The sequence below is a fragment of the Debaryomyces hansenii genome (genome assembly GCF_000006445.2).
Source record: "Debaryomyces hansenii CBS767 chromosome G complete sequence".
In the NCBI taxonomy this organism is placed as follows: domain Eukaryota; kingdom Fungi; phylum Ascomycota; class Pichiomycetes; order Serinales; family Debaryomycetaceae; genus Debaryomyces; species Debaryomyces hansenii.
This window is the reverse complement of record NC_006049.2, coordinates 353,169-370,925: the sequence shown is the minus strand read 5'-3', so window position 1 is coordinate 370,925 and position 17,757 is coordinate 353,169. Positions and strand designations below refer to the sequence as shown.

Genomic DNA, 17,757 nt, shown 5'->3' with positions numbered 1-17,757 from the left:
GCTGTTGCTGCAAAAAAAGCACATATCTAAGTCTATTCCATGATGATTATTGGATAAGAAGTCGAATTCAATCAATGTATCCAGAAACGCCTATGAATACTAAACTGGGACTATAAATACCACTCAAATTAACATCGTGTGCGTAGTTTCAGCTTTTGATAATAAGATTTCCTAGCTTATCATACAATTCTTCTTCAATTTCTTCTTCTGACTCATCTTCATTCAGCTCATCACTACTCTCATCTTCATCGCCATCTATGAGATTTCCCAAACTATCTACCTTAACTTCTTTTTTCAGTATTATGTTACCAAGATTATCATATTCAACATCTTCCTCATCATCATCATCATCATCATCTTCTTCTTCTTCTTCGTCGTCGTCGTCGTCGTCGTCTTCATCATCATCCTCTTTAGTGTCATCTACGTTTTCTCTATTTACATTTCCCATCATCCAGACATCCTCTTTCAGGGCGAGTTCTTTACGTTCTTTAGCCTCATTTTCAATCTTCACCAACCACTCCTTTTGGGCCGATTCAACAGAGTCGGAGTCCGTACACTTAGAATATACATCGATCAATTCCTTGTTAATTTTCAAGAAAGTTAAGCCCCATGAGAAATTACTCAAAAGAAGCTCGGCCCAGTCAGTATGTCCCACAATAGCGAAACATGCTGCTACAGCTTCAACGCAGTTCAATCTCCATGGTTTTCCGTAATTCACAGGATTCGCCGCAACCAAATAGGGCAATAATCTTTCATGCTTTCCACCTATCTTATTAAAAGGAACTTCTTCTAACCTAGCCCAAGAGCATTCAACAACAGCACTTCCAAAAGTTTCCACAATTTCTCTATCATCAGGACAAACCACGCCTTTCCCATTAGGAGATACAACGATTCCACTAAATTTTTGGCCTACTCTTAAGTTTTTGATAAGTCCTAACCTTTCTAACTTTTTACCTGAACATCTCTTAGGATCACAATGATCGAAATCCCACATAGCTAACTTCACTGGAAATTTTTCACCATCTTCCTGAGATTGTGATCCATTTTCTTGTCTTCCTTTTCTTATATGATGTTGTTTAGATTTATGGCCATTTGAAGTTTTGGCCTTATTGGCTCTCTCTTCAGATGTCTTATTTTTTCCTTTTGCCATTATTCAGATAAGCATATCGATATATATATTCATAATCTCTAAAATCTTTTGATGAGCTACTTCAATATAATCTTCTTACACAAAATCATTTATAATAAAAATATGTTTTTCATAATATACAAATTTATAAAACTATTAAATGAGAAATAAAACGTGAAAAAGCAATGGAAAGCAAAGTAAGCAATGTAGATATGTAACCAGACTTAAACATTAACCAATAAAACAAATACAAATACAAAAACCCAATTACCTAAAATAAAGTGATGAAGCGATCATAAGGCGATCCACTTAGAAATCTTCATCAAAGGAGAAAGAGTTTGATGATTTTGAGTCAGTGGTTGATGCCATGACACCAGCCTTTTGGTAGTCACTGACTCTCTTTTCGAAGAAGTTGGTCTTTCCGGCTAAGGAAATGTTTTCCATGAAGTCGAATGGGTTGGTGACGTTGTAAACCTTCTTGTTACCTAAGGCAACTAATAATCTATCAGCAACAAACTCAACGTATTGACACATTAAGTTACAGTTCATACCTAATAAAGAGATTGGTAAAGCGTCAACGAAGAATTCTTTTTCGATAGTAACTGCTTCCGTAATAATTCTTTCAACGATAACAGCATCTGGTCTGTTTTGTAAGTGGGAGAATAATAAACATGCGAAGTCAGTGTGTAAACCTTCATCACGACAGATTAATTCGTTAGAGAAGGTTAAACCAGGCATTAAACCTCTCTTCTTTAACCAGAAAATAGAAGCAAATGAACCACTGAAGAAGATACCTTCAACAGCAGCAAAAGCAACTAATCTTTCACCGAATAAAGCATCATCATCGTTGATCCATCTCAAAGCCCAGTCAGCCTTCTTCTTGATACATGGGATGTTGTCAATAGCATTGAATAAGAAATCGGCTTCCTTTGGATCCTTGATGTATGTGTCGATAAGTAACGAGTAGGTTTCAGAGTGGATGTTTTCCATCATGATTTGGAAACCGTAGAAACACTTGGCTTCTGGAACTTGAACTTCAGCAGAGAAGTTTTCAACCAAATTCTCGTTGACAATACCGTCAGAAGCAGCAAAGAATGCCAAGATTCTAGAAATGAAGTATCTTTCGTTGTTGTTCAATTTTTCGTTCCAGTCATGGGTGTCCTTACCTAAATCGATTTCTTCAGCTGTCCAGAAGGATGCTTCGGCCTTCTTGTACATTTGCCAGATCTCGTGGTATTTGATTGGGAATAAAACGAAACGACGTGTGTTTTCAATCAATAATGGCTCTTCCTTTTCCAAGCTCTTTAACAGGCGACGGTGTGCCTTATGTGTGCTCAAGAACTCTTGATGGACTCTTTCTGCTTCTTCTAATTCTCTAGTCACGTCTTCGGCGCTTTTACCATCTTTTGGTGTTATATCTTTAATGCGCTTGACCTCTACCTTTTGGTCGATCAAATTGGTTTGCGAGTCATCCTTAGCTTGTGCTTCAGCAGCTAATTTATCAGTTAATGATTTTCCTTTCATGTTGGAAACATCTAACCCTGAAATCTTTCCCGTTAAACCGTTGGTTGGTGTTTGTTGAATGGACATTGTCTGAATAATGTTTGAAAGCAACTAATGAAATTTTATATTATCAAATACTAATTAATAAAAAATGAAGTTATTAGAATAGTGGGATATCAACTATTTTATATCAATTCCTGATTATACAATGTTGTCTATTCCGTCTACGGCCGTATACATAAAAGCATTGTAAATTTTGCTTGATGTAGAAGCAATTCCCTACACAAAACGCGAATTGGATCATCGCGTAAAATCTATACTACAACTTTCCATTTAAGAAGCCCAATATTAGAGCTTTTTACGTGTTATGTGTATGGTTCGAAGCGTAAAATTCAATTGAACATGTCCCAGGAGGCCCCATCCTTATACAGATAGTAGTTATATAGAAAAATGGCTCCTAGGTCTATAGTTGAGGGTGGAATTCACTCTCTTGTTTGTAATCTACGGGGCAGTTTGTTTACAAAATTCCTAAAGGGCATACGCGTAAACGCGAGACGTGTTACCAAGGCATTATAATATTAGTAAGACGTGATTGTTAGATCGGAAGATCAGACCAATCCGGGCAAGTTGGACATATAGGACTGGTTTACAAGGAGCAACAGGAAATTGTTAAGGGTTTATTAATAGATTAATAACAGATAAGGGCCGATGTTCGGAAGTACATGTATATTGATAAAAAGGTAGCTATATTTATAGTTTAGGCGAGAGTGATCAAATAGATAATCGTGAAGAACCCCTCTAATGGGATTTTGGAATTGCTCTATTGATTGGTGGCAGGGGCAAGATTTTTGAATGGGTGAATTTCGTCCCGTGGAGTAGGTAAATCTATAATGGGATCTAAAGTTCTGTCGTACGCAGGAGCCGAAGCATTTGGAGAACTGAATTCGATAGGCTCACCTAAAGCACCATTCTGACCATAAGTTTGGTTATAGTCGCTGTAATTGTCGCTGTAGTTTTCGTTGTAGTTTTCGTTGTAGTTTTGATTGTAGGTTTGTGCATATTCGGGGGTTTGATTGTAGTTATTGACGATAGGACTCTCAGGAGGTTCGCTGAAGTTGTCGAAATCCAGGTTCCTGATCTCCAGGTTTGAAATTGAATTGGATTGTGATCTCATTCCACTAGAAGATGGGAATTGGATCCTTGGAGAATCGACGGCATAATTATAGATCTCGTTAGCATCAAGTTCTAATGAGTTGTATAAGTCGTAAATATTACCATCTCCCTTATATTTTGGGCCTAATTTCGCAATATGGTTCTTAAAAGCACGTCTCCAGAAGAATTCATCCCAGTTAGTGGATGACGAATTTCCTATGTTACTGCCGATGACTGCAATAGCATTCTCAACGGATAAATATTGATACAGGGGTAATGATGGTATACCGAAAAGTAAAGACTCCTCGTTAGTCTTATCTGAATTCAATTGTTGAGGTCTACCATACAACTTGAACGAGTCAATAATGTGTATGAAGTTACGGATCATAATTTCAATGGCAGAAACCCCAGGATGTGGAATTGGCATAATGTACAAATAATTTGTCGCCACAAATGAGTCCATGTGTTTTTTGAAAAATGAAGTTGTGGACGTCTTTGGGGACTTGACTCCAGTATCTTGCACTTTTGGAGAAGATGCGTTATTAAAAAATGAGTTTGTTGAGCTAACAGACTGATTCTTGGAATGACCTCCTGTGATTGAGTGAGACAATGAGGACAAAGAATGAGACGATTCTGCGCCAGATGGCGAAGGCGGTTCATTGTGAACAAACAAGTGTTCGAAATTTTTGCTGATGTGCACTTCCCCGTCCAATTTCATGATTGAATTAAAATCAATCATATTGACATGCTCAGGGTAAACGTTGAAAATACTGGAAAGATTAGGAATGTATGCAACCAAATTTTTCTTAGAAACCTTTTCATTAGAATAAATCTCTATGCATCCTTTTCTCTTAGAATCAGAAGGAATTATAGCTACATATAATTTAACCCATTTAGACGATATTTGAGGTAATCTAAGGTTACACCACTCAAATCTGGGGAATCTCTTCTTTTGTGACAACAAGATATGAACATCAGATAATTTGGGTCCTTTGAGGGACAACATAACGGCCGTGAACGCTTCGTTCAACGAAGTATATTCGAATTTTGATAAGTTAATTGCTGCAACCCATTTCCTGAGCTCGTCGTTTGATTCAAGTTTTACCATCGTATAGTTCTCGTTGAAATCTTGTATGATATTTAACTCAAGCTCTTTTGGATTGAGACTTATATGGGAGTCAATGAGGTTGATATACTTAGGTTTAAATTCATCGTGGCCACTCTCAACCGTAAAATCTTCATCCGAAGGTCTCCAAATGGCCAATTCGTTCCCTGTCAACTTTGCCTCGACCTCTAACCAAATCTTCTCGTTTCCAATCATCCCTGGAATTCTGAAGTTGCCCACAGCATAAGTTCTCAATCTCTGTGAATGGATTAAATTGACTACGGGAGACAATTCAGGCGGTAAATTTTCGGTGATGGTTCTGTTATGGCTGAGCACAGACCCTTTACTTCTGTACGAAGATAACGACGGACTCGAATACATGTCGTTTATCGACATTGAGTTCGAAAACTCTCTCAGCTGACGAACCAACGATGATGGTGTCGACTTTACTTTATCACTGAGCACTCTTCTTCCCGGTGTAGACGCTCCGGATCCATTTTCAAATTTCGGTGGTCTTAAAGGAGATAATTTCCCATAATCCTGGTACTTTCCGTTTGTCGGTGACCCAGGCGTACTGTCGTACGACAGCGTAACAGTCGACGACGACAAGTTCTGTGTTTTCAACTTTGGAAGCGGTAATTGTCCATCCTTGCTAAATTTAGCGTCCTTTGCGACTGGAGCCGGCGGGTTCAACGGAGTTGATAACGAATCGGATTCTGGATCCTTCTTATTCTTACTAAAGATTCGCTTCGGCGAAAGAAACGAAATTGGCATCCTATCTTTCGGTGTAAACTTTATAGTGATATATGTATTTAAGGAAGACTAGAGATAAAATCCGGACGGAATAAAATTTATATAAGCTATTTTTTGTAGGGGATAACTGCGCAGTAATATTGCGGATTAGTTTTTTTTTCAGCAATCACCCACGGCCTTCGATAACGGTTTTCCCTAAGGTATTCTGATTTACGAATGAGAACCCCCACTTGACAGGGGAAGTATCGGACAGATTAAACCATTATACTCTATCTCATATCGACCGTATTTCGTCTGTGTTTGAGAGCCTTAGTCTTGAAATGTACCTGCTTAACGGTGGGTACCTTCAGGTATCGATAATCATCGCATACAATCACAAGTGTATTTTGACAGGGGCAGTGATCACTCGAAGATTTTGAAAATTCAAGGACAATAGAGCAGTTTGTATCACTGGGTTGGTTGTATGTTCTCTGGAACCATCTTGCACATACTGTACATAATACAATAGCCACATTTGGAAGGCTGTACAGTATGATAGAGATTAATGGCTAGGATTCGTGTGTTGCACCGTTGAAGTAATTATAGGTAGTAGGCGTATATGGACAATAGAAGCCGTAAGGGGTCTAAAATCGTGAAATATGGTGACATCGACGTAGCTAACGAATGCAGACGAAGGTTGCTATTGGCCCTGATGACTTTAGAATTGGGAATTTTTATTTGCTCTACATTGTCTTACTCTATACTTAACTTATTAGTAACGATATACGTATATGGGTTGCCGGGATCACCCTAAATTCTTGCTGGCCTTGGCCATCTTGCCAAGGGAAGCCGGAGTCGCACCCAAATTGCTTGTAGCACGGAAACTGGCATAATCGATGACCACAGTGCAGAAATGTGGTTGTATGTATCGCTCATATTTCGTTTCGTAAGATGCACGATGTACTTGGAAATGTAATGGGGACATATGATAGTTAATTATACTAGTGTTATTTTGCATCAAATTTGCCGGTATCGGCATTTTTATTAACAGTGAGAAAAATCATTATTAGTCTAGTAAGAGATTATGGTAACTATTTCTCATGTCATATCTTGATGATATTGAGAGACCTAAGAATGAGCTTAATGATGCTTCATTCAATTTCTTAGTGGAACAGTTGTTTTCAAAGCTTGATGTGGTGAGTAGTGAACATTTGGGCCCGTTTCCCAATGTTACTTCTAAGAAGAACTTTATCATTGAATCATTTATCCAGCAGTGGAAACAATTTATTGGCAATGATATTTTCCCAGCAGCACGATTAATCTTCCCTAATAGAGATAAGAGACTCTACTTTATCAAAGATGTGGTGCTTGCAAGATTGGTAATAAAAATGTTTAACATACCCAAAAATTCAATAGATTACGATAAATTGTTCAACTATAAGAAGCATTATCATGATTATATGCATTTAAATAGATATGCAAATAAGCATCTAAGGTCATTGCCATTGATTATTTCCCAAATTATTTCTGAAAGACGTGACCCTAGTAAGATTGTCAAGTCCACATTCACCATCAACCAAATTAATGAAATTCTAGATGAGCTCTGTTCTCCAGAAGCAACCAAGAGTGAGATACAAATCGGAATACTAAAGCCAGTGATAGAGAAATTAACTATTGAAGAGATCAGATGGTTCACTACTATGATTTTGAAGAAATCAATACTTGCATCATTCGAAGTTATTTTCTTCAGGGCATGGCATCCTGATGCTCCCAGGTTGTTTAATATATGTAATAATTTGTCAAAAGTGTTTTGGTTGTTAACAGATCCCGAAAAAAGGCTTGACCCAGATCAATTGAATGTTCAGTTGATGTATCCATTTCTACCACAATTGTCTCAAAAGCTCTCGATTTCGTATGATCAGTTGTGCAACAAGATGAATAATGAGTTCTTTATTGAAGAGAAAATGGATGGAGACAGAATGATTATGCATATGGAAAATAATAAGTTTAAATTTTTCTCCAGAAGGACTAAAGATTATACACTATTGTATGGGTCAAATTTACAGATTGGATCCTTAACAAAGCATTTACGTGATGCTTTCGATCCTAAGGTTAAAAGTATTATTCTTGACGGTGAAATGGTTGCTTGGGACTACAAAAGGAATTTAATATTGCCATTTGGTACTTTAAAGGCTTCGGCTGTTCAAGAAGCTGTTCGCCAATTTACAACGACTGATGTTTTTGAACAGCAGTCTTCCTGGCCTTTATTTATAATATTCGATATATTGCATTTAAATGGTAAAGACTTAACTAGGTATCCATTGTTTTACCGTAAAGATTTGTTGCATAAAGTAATCAATCCAATTCCACATAAATTCGAGATCTTACAATTCATCAAATGCAAAGATGCCAACGACATCAAGTTAGCAATCAGAAATATTATTTCAGAACGAAGTGAAGGGATTATGGTCAAGAATACAAAGCTGAATTACCATGTTGCTTCAAGAAATAACTGCTGGATTAAAATCAAACCCGAATATTTAGAACAATTTGGTGAGAATCTTGACTTGGTGGTAATAGGAATTATACCAGGAATCAAAAACTCATACATTTGTGGCTTGAGGGACTCTGATGATAATGATATTTTCAAGTCGTTCTGTACTGTCGCAAATGGCTTTTCCGAAAATGAATTTAACAAGATAGAAAGGTTGACAACCGGAAAATGGGTTGAGTATAAGAAGCGTCCTCCGCCGGATGATCTTTTAAAGTTTGGTACGAAGAAACCAACATCTTGGATCCATCCGAATGAATCAGTAGTTTTGGAGATCAAGGCGAGATCTATTGATTGCACTTATTTAAGCACCTACGCGGTTGGGACAACATTGCATAACCTTTATTGTAGAGGTATTCGTGAGGATAAACTGTACGATGAGTGTATCACATTAAATGAATACAAGGAAATAAAATTAAAGTATTCGAGCGAATTCAATAAATCACAATCCATTGTTAAAAATAGGAAACGATTCATTAATTCTTTTGAAGAAAAACTAACCAATGATAAGCGAAGGCAAATCGAGGTGATTTCTAAGCTATTTGGGAATTTTAAATTTCTAATACTTTCCGATAAGCTAAATCTTACGGATAATGAACGAATTTCAATCTTGGAGATCGGTAAAACTATCAAAAGATATGGTGGTGCAATTATTCATAATCCTTTGAACCAATCAGGAGATAAACAAATTGTGACTCTTAGTGAAAAACTCACGACCAAATGTGAGATCTACTTAAAGAAAGGTTTTGATATTATTATGCCTGAGTGGGTATTTGAATGTATAAGAAGAAACTCGATTGTACCTTTGGAGCCTTCATTCATCTTGGATAGTATAAACCCAACTATTGTTGAAAATGCTCGTAATCAAGTAGATGGATTTGGTGATAGTTATGTTATCAATGTTCGTGAGCCGGTTTTCACGTTCGTCCAAAGACTAAAAATACCACACTCTTTATCTAAAGAAAAATTTCATGAGTATACAGATGATTTCATAAATGAATTAAATCGTCAAGATATAAGTCTTCCTATCGGCTTTTTATTCTATAATATTAATTTCTACTTAGTTGATGCCACTACAGTTTGTGAATGGCAACTGAAAATACTAGAGAGGAAAATTGAACGGTTTCAAGGTAAGATATCGTCACATTTACCTGAGTGTTCATTTATTATTGTCTCAAACGCTTCAAATCAAGATTCGCTGTTGAGAGACGATTTGTTGTCCAGGGTCAATTCCCTCAGTAAAGAGATTAGTCAGTCTGTTGATTTCGGTACCCAAGGTATGTCCAAGATTCCTAGAGTAGTAAATGAGACTTTTATTGATCAATGCATAAAGTACAACGTATTAGTTGACCCTCAAGACCATCTATTTGTTTAGCTGATCTTAAGAACTTTATAACCAAAGACCATTCTCTATCACTTCGATGTTATACTACTGTATAATTATATATTATATGTGTCAATTCTACTTCAATTTAATCAATCAAATATTATCACCAAATCATTGTAATGATATCCTTATCGTTGCGAAAAGAAGAATGGTCGCATTTAACCGGATTTAACCAAATTAACAATCTAGAGCTTTTTCATTTCTTTCACCTAGTCTTTGTCATGTAGGCCTACTAAACAAGGATCAGAAATGACATAATGCTATGTTCTTTTTCATAATTTAGCCAATTATGAGCATCTCGGTATACATTGCAACGATTTTATAGGCAGACCATGGTAATATTAGACATTAGAGTCAAACGGATCCAATTATATGAACTCCAGATACTAGGCTATATCACGACTTGACACGTTTCATATATGCATCTACTTCATCGTTGACTGGATAATAGTGTGCATGAAATGTATTCAAACTTGAGACATCAATATTTAGTTTATCCTTGAGATCAAGAATTTAACCGATTTGCTGCACCCAATTTCATCCTACGAATAAATAAGCATACATCACTATTAGAACAAAATCTCATGGCGGAAAGTAGTAATCATAGAATTACATTTCAATTAGGGTGGTCGACTGCAATTGCTTGCTCGAGTACATTGCAATTTGGATTTCATTTGGTACGTATTTATGAATCTTTAACATGGATCTAATACTAACTATTTTCAGGCAGAGCTAAATGCACCAGAATCAGTGATAACTTGTGCAAGTCACAAGGCCGGCCCATTACCGTCGTATTCTGATACGTTTTGGTATAAACATGGATTTGAAAGTTGTATTCCTATGGCGAATGGGATTGCTATGACTACTACTATATTCACTATCGGAGGACTTGTATCCTCAATTATACTAGGTTCCAATAAAGTATCTACGAATTTTGGAAGAAAATCCATATGCATTACCAATTCAGTTTTCTACTTCATTGGCTCGTTACTTATGGCTTTGTCCAACTCAGCAATGCAGATGAATATAGGAAGGTTTCTTAATGGAATTGGATCCGGTCTGTCACTAGTCATTTCCCCCATATTAATAAATGAATTGACTCCGATAAACCATCGAGGATTCTTAGGTTCTTCTTTACAATTGGCGGTTGTTTTGGGTATATTACTTGCTCAAGTAGTGTCATTTAACTGGTCGAATGAACAACAATGGAGGTATATTTTCCTCTTTGCAAGTGGTATTGCGGTTTTCCAATTTTTCATGTTGTTTACTACTGTTGAGTCGCCCAAATGGTTGGTACTCAATCAAGGCGACGTACACAATGCTACATCGATATTACATGATTTAAGAACAGATAAGAGTAAGGTTAAGCACGAAATCAATCACTGGAGAAGATTATCTGCCACCGTGGAAGATGCGGACCACGAACCTGTTGAATCCACTTCCTTGTTGAGGTGTAGAGATTCAATCCCTCTTAATTCTCCTGCATCAGAAAATGGTTCCTTGGAATGTGGTCACATAACTACGGGTGAATTTTTAACTAGAAAGGAACATAGAAGGGAACTTTTGGCAGTGACTACAGTCATGACGGCACAACAGCTCTGTGGTATGAATGCTCTCACATTCTATGGGGTTTCAATCCTCTCTAATGTAGTTCCTGAAGGTACCAATGTACTTATTTTAACATGTTCATTATCTTTTTGTAATGTTCTTTCAGCATTCATCGCAGCCCCTTTAATCGATAAATTCGCTAGGAAATCATTATTATTGACTTCAATTGGAGGCATGGGTCTTTCATCCTTGGCAATAGCTTTTGGTCTAGTACATGGCTACGATATTCTCGCAACCGTTTCGTGCTTTGTTTTTATAATTAGCTTTTCGGTGGGTTTAGGTCCAATTCCATTCATCATAACACCAGAATTCACAGCGCACGATTCAGTTGGTCCTGCTCTATCTGTGGGTGCTGCCATGAATTGGTCTACCAATATCTTACTCGCTTATCTCTTTCCAATTGCTCAAAATTATATTGGGGGCAATGTTTTCTATATTTTCTTTCTTATTAGCATGGCATATATTGTTTGTGTATTGCAATTGGTTCCAGAAACACTAGGCTATGATGCCCATGGCATGATCTGGAATAATTTCGCTTGAATTATTCTATACTATTCCTATTGTTCTGTGCTATTGTTTAATACTATCATAAGAAATGATTGGGTCGCAACATTCACTAGCAATTTAAATTTCAGTCCTTGACTATATGAAGCGTCTGATACCAATTGACAAGTGGTTGTAGACTATATTCACTAAATTATAGCAATATAGTACTTAAATTAAAATTAAACAATGGTTGATTACAAGAGATGGATGAAAGAGCTTAATGACGATACAAAGATATCGAAGTTAGCTATTCCCGGTACCCACAATTCAGCAGCATGTCACACTGCTTTACCATCAGTGCAATGTCAAGGAAAATCTGTAACTGATCAATTGAATCATGGTGTTAGATTTTTAGATATCAGAGTCTCTAAATTGTTTATGAAGGAAGGGGACGAAGCTAAGGATTTGCAAGTTATCCATGGTAAGTTCCCAGTGAAAATTCCATTCCCATTAAAGTTAACTTCTGTCTTAGATGAAGTTTATGACTTCTTGAAGGACAACAAGTCAGAAACTGTTATTGTTTCTCTTAAGCAAGAAGGTCCAGATTCTTGGAACAATGACAAAGATGAATTTGGTAAGTGTATCTGGGATCGTTATGTCGACAAGAACAAGGACAAATGGTACTTGCGCTCTGATATGCCAAGAATTGGCGATGCTAGAGGTAAGGCTATCTTATTCAGAAGATTCGGTGTTCGTGACGATAAGTTAAGAGAAAATTTTGGTTTTGATGCTGCTACATGGAAGTACAACACTGCCGAAGATGACCGTGGTAGTTTCGTCGTGCAAGATTTCTGTGAAATCGAAAGTCCAGACGATATTTCTAAAAAGGTTGATTACGTCAAGAAGTTGTCTGAAAAAGCTGGTAACCATAACTCTTCTAACAACGATCCAAAATTGTTCATCAACTTCTGCTCTGGTTCAAACTTCTTCAACCATGACTGCTGGCCAAAACAGGTCGCTGACAGAATGATCGAAGGTAAGATTCAAGATACTTTTAAGAAAGGTTGTGGTATTCTTGTCTTGGATTATGTTGAAGACCATGACTGGAAGCTTGTCAAGTCTTTAGTCGACAAAAACTTTTAAATTAGAAACAAAAATTTGTTCTAAGCGTAAATATATTTATAGCTAACTATTTCAACGATCTTATGTTGTTTTATGATTATAAATACGTTAGAAAGCCAATGTATGGCTTACTTTTAATTATGGCTTGTAGAAATCAGTTTAAAAAATAGAACCCGATAACCGGAACCTCGAGTAAATATGGAGAAATCAACTTTCTTTTTCTTTTGGTATTTGATAACAAATAACTATACATACGTATGAATGTTTCAACTTATAACATAAGGCCTATTTATAGATCTCACAGGTTGATCAGAAGTCGACTGTGTTTTTGTATATTGAATCCATTGGCAGTAAGGTTTTATTCGCTGAAAAATTTCTCTAGTTCCAACAATCCAATTGCAAATTCGAACGAAAAGCTGTCACATCATGATGAGAAACTTAGAGAGATAATAGAGACAACTAACTTTGGATCTGAGCTACGTAAAAAGAAGGAAATGCATGACAAAAAGTTGCATGAACAAAAGGCCTACGAGAAATATGAGAAAGAGGCCGAAGGTAAGGAAACACCCCAAGAAAAAGGGCAAGAAGAGGACAGTGTAAGTAATAGCGACAAGTCGACCCCTGAAGAAGAGGTAAAGGCAAATGATGGTTCTATTATTGCATCAGAAATAAGTGAAGATATTCAGAGAGAAATCGGTAATTTACCATCGCAGAAAGAAACGAGACGATATCAACTTTCTAAAAAGCTAGAAGAGTACTTGGATTCGTTGCAAGACACAATATTCACAGCCACGAGGGCTCTTAATGATGTCACAGGCTACTCGTCAATTGAACAATTGAAAAAATCGATCAATGACTTGGAGGTTCAACTAAAAAACGAAAAAGACAACGTTAAGAAATGTAAAGATCTTTACTCCCAGGCTATTTTGCGCCGTTCATTGCTGCAGCGAGAAATCAATGAGCTCCTTACCAGAAAGCATAACTGGTCCCCAGATGACCTAGAACGGTTCACTACGCTCTACCGTAACGATCATGTCAACGAACAAGAAGAACTGAATACGCATAACGCGCTAAACGACGCCGAGCTGAAAGTCGATGCCATCCAGCTCAAACTCACCCAGCTGATTTTGACCAGGTACCACGAGGAACAAATATGGTCCGATAAGATCAGAAGGGCCTCCACATGGGGTACATGGATCCTTATGGGCATCAATCTTTTTCTTTTTATCCTCGCAACCTTCTTGGTCGAACCCTGGAAACGTAAGCGTCTCGTCGGCTCCTTTGAAGACAAAGTCAAGCAAGCGATCTTTGAAATGTCGGAAGTACAAGAAGGAAAATGGGACCAAATGATATTGCAGCAAAAAGAATCGGCCGCTCAACAGTCTGTTTCGACCCTCAAATCATGGTGGTTTAATTCCGACGACGATTCAGAGCCCAACAAATCTTCGGTATACCCAATGATCTTGACTCCAGTGGATAACTCCTGGCAGGGCCTCAAGACAACCATTCGCAGTCACTACAACGCATTAAGATCATCCACCATCAGCACACTACAATTCGAAAAATACGAGTTTGCCTGGTTTGCTACTACGATTACAATATTAGGATGTGCTTTAGGAAGCATTTTGACGGTATATTTCAAATAATAGACGTATATATAGACCAAATACAATGTATATTTAACTAGCTTTCCTTAACTATGAAGTAAAAATGTGCGGGCATATAAATTTGGTCGTGTGTGTGATTTGCCCATGGAACAATTGCCACTGAAATCTTTTGGTGATAATAGTGATAATTCTTTCGATATCCATCGACTATTAATTAATTGAATATTCAGTTTCTATAGCAGATATTTATCGAGATATTTACATATCACCATACGAAGCCGGTGTTGGAAAAAAATCGATAAAAAAAACGAATTACAATGGAAGAACTTGGTATCTATGAATCTAACGGTAAACAAGTACACATTCCAATAAACAATAAGGGTAATATCAAGCCTAACCATAATGAGGAGAATTCCGATGTATATTTGAAGTTGAAGAAATTAGAGAAGGAATTGGACTTGTTGATGTTACAGGAAGATTATATCAAAGATGAACAGCGTCACTTAAAAAGGGAGTTAGTGAGGGCACAAGAAGAGGTTAAGAGAATCAAGTCGGTTCCATTGGTGATTGGACAGTTTCTCGAGCCAATTGACGAGAATACGGGTATTGTTTCGTCGACTACTGGATCCAACTATGTAGTAAGGATATTGTCAACATTGGATCGAGAATTGTTGAAACCATCGTCATCAGTAGCATTACATCGTCATTCCAATGCGTTAGTCGACACTTTACCACCTGAAGCAGATTCGTCGATCTCTATTGTTGGAGACGAGCAAAAACCGGATGTCACGTATGCTGACGTTGGGGGGTTGGATATGCAGAAACAAGAAATCAGGGAAGCGGTTGAATTGCCGTTAACTCAGGGTGATTTGTATTCGCAGATCGGTATTGATCCTCCAAGAGGGGTTTTGTTGTACGGGCCACCAGGTACCGGTAAGACCATGTTGGTGAAGGCGGTAGCTAATTCATCCACTGCGTCTTTCATCAGAATTAATGGTTCCGAGTTCGTCCAGAAGTATTTGGGTGAAGGTCCAAGAATGGTGAGAGATGTTTTCAGATTGGCTAGAGAAAACTCTCCTGCTATCATTTTTATAGATGAAATTGATGCAATTGCAACTAAGAGATTCGACGCTCAGACGGGTGCTGATAGGGAAGTGCAAAGAATATTGTTGGAATTATTAAATCAAATGGATGGTTTCGATCAAAATTCTACTGTTAAAGTTATAATGGCAACAAATAGACATGATACTTTAGATCCAGCGTTATTAAGACCTGGTAGATTAGATAGAAAGATTGAATTCCCATCATTAAAAGATAGAAGAGAAAGAAGATTGATCTTTTCTACTATAGCATCAAACATGGCTTTAGCTCCTGAGGCTGATTTAGACTCTTTGATTATAAGAAATGATCCTTTGTCTGGTGCTGTTATTGCTGCAATTATGCAAGAAGCTGGTTTAAGAGCTGTCAGAAAGAACAGATATATGATATTGCAAAGTGACTTGGAAGAAGCATACACATCTCAAGTCAAATCTGGAACTGAACATGACAAATTCGATTTCTACAAATGATTTCGTATAGATTTTCATTTAAATTTATAATTAAATAATTTGTAAAATAATATATACAATTTCATAATAATTCATAGATTCCTAACCCAGGCTTCAAACTTTGGAAATCTGAAAAATCAATGTGATCTAAATCCAAATGATGAGTATAATTCCATACTTGATGCATACTAATATCATAGTGCTTGCGGATAGAAGCAATAGGAGCAATCAAATAAATAGATCCACTGAAATCTTTGAAACTCTCGATTAACTTTGAAACATGTGTATAGTCGCTGCCCATCGCATCTATTAAATAATTGGATTTTGAAGAATCTAATTCAAATTGTGGAGAATCATCGGTTACTGTTAAAACCTGGAGCGTATCTAGCTTGTCACCAAGAATCCATGGTGGTGGCGAGTAAGTTCTCCACCAAATCTGGACTGACTGTCTAGAATTTTCCTGAAATATGTTACTATGAAAGTAATCCAATGCTGGAACTATACCTCCTTGATGATACACCCCCATTAATACTGCTAATAAAATATTGAAAAGGTACCATAAATTCATCAAGACAGAGACCATGGGAGGTGCCTTGGTAATTCTTTCTCCCTTGGATGCAGACGAAATATTCTTCAAGTCAAAACAACAGCACACTAGTGGTACGATTGGTATTAAGAATCTCAATTCTTGATGAGGAATAAGCGACAATACAGATACACCACTTATAACAGCTAAAAATGGTGTAGTTTTCCAATACTGGTTTTTAAAATTAGAAACCATGAAGAATAAACCAGGACCCAAAATCTGCGGTAAATTGACTAGTAGATGGGTGTAATAAGGATGGAGCCCATGATTTGATAAATTCTCTACTTTTGAATTATAAATAAGGTTGTTCAATGGAGTTATCACGTAACTGTTGAAATCAAGTGGGTGCTTTAAAATGTCATCTATGGAACCATTAAACTCAAACGTGTCAAGCAAAATAATGGCTATGGTTGGAAGCATAAATCCTAATAAAGAGAATATGGCACTCATCTTATTGTGCCTGAAGTACTTCATTAAGTAAAGCGATGGGAGAGCTAAGAATGCCGGAAACGTAATCCTATTGAATATACCAATGGATACGAGAGCCCCAAACCAGAATAATTTTTGATATTGACGTTGGCTTTGCAATTCTGGCACATTCAGCTCTTGAATGAACCGTAAATCATTGATAACCAATACACAAATCAACACCAACCAGGTTTCAATACTATTGGAGAAGCAATGAGATTGATATACTAATGTAATGTAGGATGTCAGCGTATAAAATAACCCCTTTATTCTTTCTGGTTTTGTAGGCAATAATCTATAGATGCACATATCTGTAATCACCCATCCAATTAGAACATTCTGCAATCTAGCCATATACCATATTTGCAACGGACTTAGCTCATATCCTACCAATTTAATTGAATATAACAATGGGGCGTAGAACAAATATAACGGTCCGAAACTTCTTGCTGGTGTATCAGATGAAAATTCCCATGGTGTAGTTGTAGTGAAGCTGAAAATTTTATTAGTTAAAACTTCAAAGCTTTGGAAATGTTCATCGGGATGAATATAAGAATTGGATAACGCAAGTACAAATTTTAACCCAATTGCTATTAAGTATACATATCTCCAATTAAAATCAAGACTCAACGACATGCTACTAAAGAATTCTTTATACTGGTCATAATTTTTCATACATATTTTGCGATTTAAAAAATATACGTGTGTATTGATCTACAAAAATTATTCAAGTCGTAACTATTAATTTCAATAATATTAATATCATTTCTATAA

General features: G+C 36.8%; 9 protein-coding genes across 9 annotated transcripts; 5 read left to right on the top strand and 4 right to left on the bottom strand. All coding sequences in view use genetic code 12, as the record gives it.

Moving 5' to 3' along the window:
* Positions 1-148: 148 nt before the first annotated feature.
* On the bottom strand, positions 149-1,150 carry DEHA2G04290g (DEHA2G04290p; the record flags this gene model as incomplete). The annotated part of the gene is made up of 1 exon (XM_461733.1): positions 149-1,150. One exon carries the CDS (start codon positions 1,148-1,150, stop codon positions 149-151), a length of 1,002 nt encoding a protein of 333 aa, XP_461733.2.
* Positions 1,151-1,438: 288 nt separating this feature from the next.
* Positions 1,439-2,719, bottom strand: DEHA2G04268g (DEHA2G04268p; the record flags this gene model as incomplete). Its single annotated transcript, XM_461732.1, has 1 exon — positions 1,439-2,719. One exon carries the CDS (start codon positions 2,717-2,719, stop codon positions 1,439-1,441), a length of 1,281 nt encoding a protein of 426 aa, XP_461732.2.
* A 733-nt stretch (positions 2,720-3,452) lies between these two features.
* DEHA2G04246g (DEHA2G04246p) lies at positions 3,453-5,663 on the bottom strand (the record flags this gene model as incomplete). The annotated part of the gene is made up of 1 exon (XM_461731.1): positions 3,453-5,663. The coding sequence occupies one exon, from the start codon at positions 5,661-5,663 to the stop codon at positions 3,453-3,455; it is 2,211 nt and encodes a 736-aa protein (XP_461731.2).
* Positions 5,664-6,721: 1,058 nt separating this feature from the next.
* On the top strand, positions 6,722-9,547 carry DEHA2G04224g (DEHA2G04224p; the record flags this gene model as incomplete). The annotated part of the gene is made up of 1 exon (XM_461730.1): positions 6,722-9,547. The coding sequence occupies one exon, from the start codon at positions 6,722-6,724 to the stop codon at positions 9,545-9,547; it is 2,826 nt and encodes a 941-aa protein (XP_461730.2).
* Positions 9,548-10,143: 596 nt separating this feature from the next.
* On the top strand, positions 10,144-11,707 carry DEHA2G04202g (DEHA2G04202p; the record flags this gene model as incomplete). Its single annotated transcript, XM_461729.1, has 2 exons — positions 10,144-10,236; positions 10,286-11,707. 2 exons carry the CDS (start codon positions 10,144-10,146, stop codon positions 11,705-11,707), a joined length of 1,515 nt encoding a protein of 504 aa, XP_461729.2.
* Positions 11,708-11,899: 192 nt separating this feature from the next.
* Positions 11,900-12,796, top strand: DEHA2G04180g (DEHA2G04180p; the record flags this gene model as incomplete). The annotated part of the gene is made up of 1 exon (XM_461728.1): positions 11,900-12,796. One exon carries the CDS (start codon positions 11,900-11,902, stop codon positions 12,794-12,796), a length of 897 nt encoding a protein of 298 aa, XP_461728.1.
* Positions 12,797-13,032: 236 nt separating this feature from the next.
* DEHA2G04158g (DEHA2G04158p) lies at positions 13,033-14,421 on the top strand (the record flags this gene model as incomplete). Its single annotated transcript, XM_461727.1, has 1 exon — positions 13,033-14,421. One exon carries the CDS (start codon positions 13,033-13,035, stop codon positions 14,419-14,421), a length of 1,389 nt encoding a protein of 462 aa, XP_461727.2.
* A 278-nt stretch (positions 14,422-14,699) lies between these two features.
* DEHA2G04136g (DEHA2G04136p) lies at positions 14,700-15,950 on the top strand (the record flags this gene model as incomplete). Its single annotated transcript, XM_461726.1, has 1 exon — positions 14,700-15,950. The coding sequence occupies one exon, from the start codon at positions 14,700-14,702 to the stop codon at positions 15,948-15,950; it is 1,251 nt and encodes a 416-aa protein (XP_461726.1).
* Positions 15,951-16,011: 61 nt separating this feature from the next.
* Positions 16,012-17,658, bottom strand: DEHA2G04114g (DEHA2G04114p; the record flags this gene model as incomplete). The annotated part of the gene is made up of 1 exon (XM_002770526.1): positions 16,012-17,658. The coding sequence occupies one exon, from the start codon at positions 17,656-17,658 to the stop codon at positions 16,012-16,014; it is 1,647 nt and encodes a 548-aa protein (XP_002770572.1).
* Between the last annotated feature and the right edge of the window lie 99 nt (positions 17,659-17,757).